Genomic DNA, 4,923 nt, shown 5'->3' with positions numbered 1-4,923 from the left:
GTACCTCTGGTGCAAATTACTGACCTCTGTCATCATTTTAAGTGGGGGAACTTGCACAATCGGTGGCTGACTAAATACTTTTTTGCCCCACTGTAAATAAAATTGAATTGAATTATTCTATTAAATAGCTAAAACACTTAAACACTAATTAACCCATTTGCATTAAGTTGGAGCTACAGGGCCTAATCAGTCGATTTTTGGGTCTAAGCATCAAATAGTAGATGATCCAGAAAAAGGATGTTGTATATCACCAACCTATCTAGTTGAACAGAAACCAAGATTTGGGAGCTACTGACACACTGCAACAACGCGGTATCTGAATAATTATATCTGACCAGCTAAATGAAAAATTAACTAGCCTCTGCTCCAGAAGAAGTATGCTGAATCGTCCACAAATGAAATGTCTCATAGGCGATGAAGATAACTCGGCGTGTACGTCACATTTCAAAAAGACAAATTTCTGCTATTGCAGTTTCAGGCTACACTGCATCTGTCTGTGGCTTGTTTCCAGAAGAAAAAAAAATGTAAAAAGCCAACATTAATCATTTACTGCAGCAGTAACTCACCAGCCTCATCTATATCTGACTACCTTATATTGCATATGAAAGACTGCCCAAGTAAAATATTAACTAAATAATGCACTCCCTAACCGTACCATATTATCTAACCATTAACAGTCAAATTTCAACAATTTTTGAACAAACACATTTGACAAATCAGTCAACAGCATAGTTGAGTAATACACTTACTTGTCAAAGTGTATCTTTACAGCATGGTCTGCTTGTGCTTCAATCACCCACTGGCAGTTCAGAGAGTCTTTGTAAAAGGAGGGCCAACCAGGAGATAGCAAAACACCTGTAGGAGCTGTAAGATGCCCTCCACAGGGAGCTGGATGGAAACAAAGACCCCCACACACAACCACAGGAAATAAAATTAATAATTTTCTCCTTGTAAATGTCTGTAAATTGCTCCTATTTCATTAAGTTAGCAGATTAATTGTCTGCTCTGTTTATTTTATCATTCTAATCCACTCTGAATTTCTATATTTCATACATAAACATTTACCTTCAGAAATTACGGTGAGCCCATCATGTGCTAGAGTAAGCAATTTTGAGTTAGTGATGTTTGAAAAAGCCCAAAATAATTATCACATTATAATTTATAGGAGAAATTAAATATATTTATGTGTCAAATGGTGCCAAAAAATAACTCTCCGTTTCCCTGCACAAGCTGCAGGCAGCAAAACTGGCACATACCGTCACTACTTTATAGCTCAGTTCCAAAATTTCAATTATGACACATTAAAAAACAATAATTATCTCCCGTTGAGTTGTTTCTTTCAAATAAAATGAAATGTCAGACATCGTATCATGTTCGGTTTTTATTCTTATTCATTTTGAGTCTGTCTAGAACCTGAATTAAACATAAAAAACTCCAGACCTGGAATTCATGGTTTCTTCATTATTCATTGCTACAACATATAATTTGCAGTGGCTTGTCTTTTCAAGTAGCTCATACCTTTGCCTATTTGATTGCTCTCATAAATCCAGACTTTCAGCAAGAAAAGAAAAAAAAACCCACAGAATGCATACTGAAGGAGCAGTTTTTTTGGATGGGATCTTCAAGAACAGGAGAGATGATATTCTCTCGTACTCCATAGTTAAAAAGATGACCCCCTATGTTCAATTTGATTTTGTCCTCTGCCTGATTTATTAACAACAGGCAACAATTGATAATGTCATTTAGACAATGCAATCAGGATGCAAGATGGGAAGGTTGCAAAGATAAACATACAAACGCTCACAGACTGGTGGGTGCCATTCACCTTCAAAAATTGTCGAAAAAGCAGAAAACTGACAATCCTGTTATTATCACTTCCACATATCTGCAACCTAATAGTACATCTTTGTCTTTCGGTGTCTAAATAAATGAATATGTGTCCCTGAAAAGCTTTGGTACAACGTGTGCCAGTCTCATTTAAAGATTATTCTTTAGAAAGAATGATGTGTCCAGACTGCAAAGCTAAAATCAATTAAAAGAGAAAATTTAATTGTTCCAAAGGTGCATAAACACACTTGAGCTGTATGGTAATCGCTAAAATAGTTGAATGTTTTGTGGAACATTATACTCCTATATACAGTAAACAGTTCTTATGTGTAGGTGTCTGCTTAGGTTTACCTTCACAGCGAGGTACAGCTGCAGACCAGACAACATTTCCATCCTGAATAATGCAGGTGACCTGATCGGACCCCTGGAAATACACGATTTAAAGAAATGTTACATTTATACTAGGTTTTACCACACAACTATGGACACCGATTATGACAATCATTTCAAAATTGTGTTAAAAAAGTGTGATAATGATACTTTCAAATGATTATTACCTGAGTCCGAATGAATCCTTGATCACAGCGAAACGCCACTGAGCTGCCAAGCTGAAACTGGTCACCGTACCTCTGACCATTTACTGGGACTCCTGGGTCATGGCATTCATTCTGACCAAATGCTACAGAGAGAAAATAACCAGAGAAAAGTTAAAACTGGGGCTAAGACACATAAGATTGAATTACTGTATCAAACAGGGGCAAATTAATTTGAAAAGGAAAGAACAAAGATGTAATCTGAAAAAAAGAGAAAGCTGGCAGATTGCAACTACACTCTGGTTAAGTGGTTCAAAATATGTATGCATATTTATTCATTTGAGCAGTTTTTACCAGTTTTTTCAATTTATTTTAATACCGAAAAATTGGTTCTGCCAGAGGAAAAAAATGAAACCGCTGCTGTATCACTGTCAGTGAATGTGACATCTCCACTGATATGGAAATATGGGAATGGAATTATCTTTATGTGGACTCAACCTTGTCATGTTAAGCTTATATTATCCCCATTCCAGAGATTAACCTGATCCCACCCAGAGCACACACCCAGTGATTGGACATGTCTCAGGTTGATTAGCTGCTGATGGAGGGAAATGGGAGCAGTGAGAGAAAGGAGAGGACGTAGGGAAAAAAATGAGAGCCACAAGGGAAATGGCAGGTACACAAACAAAAATGCACACATACTGTATATTACATACAGTCTTGTAGCAGTATTCAAATATGTGTTCAAATATGCATGTAGAGAAAGTACTATATAGGCCAAAGGCAGACACAGATAAAGTAGCCCTTGCACTCCTTCAACAACCTGATATTATAGAAGAGGAAGAAAAGACTAGAAGATACGTATGAGAAAAAGCACGAAATGCCAGCATACAAAATATTCAAATGATATGTTTAAACCAATACAGTCATTGGTTTGAACCCAGTAGAAGATGAAAAAAAGGCCAACTAAGGCTGAAGAAGCTAAGAAGAAGCCATAGTGACAGGGAAAGGTAGAAACATATGGCATAAAAAAAAGGAAAAAATAAAAACTAAATTATATTTCGGCTATGACAGAGAAAAGATTAACTCAATAGTTGACCTCAGATAAGAATAACTATGCATCTTACAGTGAATGCATTTTGTAATTTAAAATTTTGAGTAAACCATTTGTTAGTAAGATGTAAACATTTTAAAGATTAGCTGTAGTTAGTGAGGAAATAAGAATTTTGACATTAAGGAGCAATATGCACTAAAGTTAGCAGGCTAACCAGCTAGACCAGGCTTGGCCAACTCCAGGCCTCGAGGGCCGGTATCCTGCAGGTTTTAGATCTCACACTGGGTCCACAATATTGTCAACAATGTCAATGCTGTCAAGAATGTCAACAATATTGTATAATGTGGGAAAGTCTCAGATTGGTCTAACTCTAGACTTATTTATTCAGAGTTTTTACTTATCCCAAGAGTCTAAATCTGTTCCATGTATAAATTTATTCTTGCATTGTTTTGTAGTTGAAGTGGACATCTGATTCATTAGGTCAGGGATGGGCCAACTCCAGGCCTCAAGGGCGGGTCCTGCAGGTTTGAGATCTCACCCTGGGTCAACACACCTGAATCAAATGATTAGTTCGTTACCAGGCCTCTGGAGAACTTCACGACATGTTGAGGAGGTAATTTAGCCATTTAAATCAGCTGTGATGGATCAAGGACACATCTAAAGCCTGCAGGACACCAACCCTCGAGGCCTGGGTTTGGACACCACTGAGCTAGACCCAAGTAGTTCCACTTTCTACCTCAAGGGACAATAGTGAGTCCAGTCTCTTTTTGCCCAAAGTATGGTTTAGTTTAAAACAAATTGTTAAAGAAACAAAAAGTGAACATATATAAGGTCAAAATTGTTTTTTGGAAATGATCATCTTCCTCTGAAAGTGATAAAAACAGAATTTGGATATATTCCATTTTAAATATATCATTAATAACCTTAGCTGTCATAGGCTAAAGCACATTTTTACGCATGATGTCCTCATAATATATAGGATCAATTTATTTGTAGGATAGATTCAAATCTGCGAACAGTTATTGGCTCCCAGTGCACCGCTTTCACCAAATAACTGCACAGTCTTGCATTCATTCTTGAGTTTCTAACACAATTCATATAAATATACCCACAGCATAACCTCTTGATATTCATATATGCATTAAAATGTTAATAGACCAAATTACTGAAACAGCACAATATGTTTGATATTTTTAAGTCCCAGTGTAGAATTTATGTCATCAGGTTTTCAAATTACATTTTCAAAAAGTTTCACCACTAAAAACTATATGAATGTATTTCAGCATTTTTCTTTTCTGCCAGGTAAAAAGTTTGAGAGGCATTTAATTTAATATGATTTTTATTTAACTACATATTAATTTTTCGTTTGAGGTGCATCAAACCTTTCATTTGTGTTAGGATTTGAAATAGTACACTTTGTTATTTATTATGCTCAGTTTTTTTTCACTAGGTTAAAAAACACACACACACACACACACACACACACACACACACACACACACACACACA

General features: G+C 36.2%; 1 protein-coding gene across 1 annotated transcript in view; it reads right to left on the bottom strand.

The window, feature by feature from the left end:
- The window catches only part of LOC102194574 (CUB and sushi domain-containing protein 1), a 157,282-nt gene that overhangs the window by 130,410 nt on the left and 21,949 nt on the right, over positions 1 to 4,923 (bottom strand). The window contains exons 7-9 of the mRNA XM_005745789.1: positions 2,385 to 2,506; positions 2,179 to 2,251; positions 750 to 888 (exon numbers count right to left, since the gene is read on the bottom strand). Coding sequence (XP_005745846.1) covers positions 750 to 888; positions 2,179 to 2,251; positions 2,385 to 2,506 — 334 coding nt within the window. The remainder of the gene's footprint in view (positions 1 to 749; positions 889 to 2,178; positions 2,252 to 2,384; positions 2,507 to 4,923) is intronic.

Source organism: Pundamilia nyererei, unplaced genomic scaffold (genome assembly GCF_000239375.1).
Source record: "Pundamilia nyererei isolate P.nyererei 1_Seehausen unplaced genomic scaffold, PunNye1.0 scaffold00166, whole genome shotgun sequence".
Lineage (NCBI taxonomy): Eukaryota > Metazoa > Chordata > Actinopteri > Cichliformes > Cichlidae > Pundamilia > Pundamilia nyererei.
Note: the sequence above shows the minus strand (reverse complement) of the source record. Positions and strands in the feature narration are given on the sequence as shown.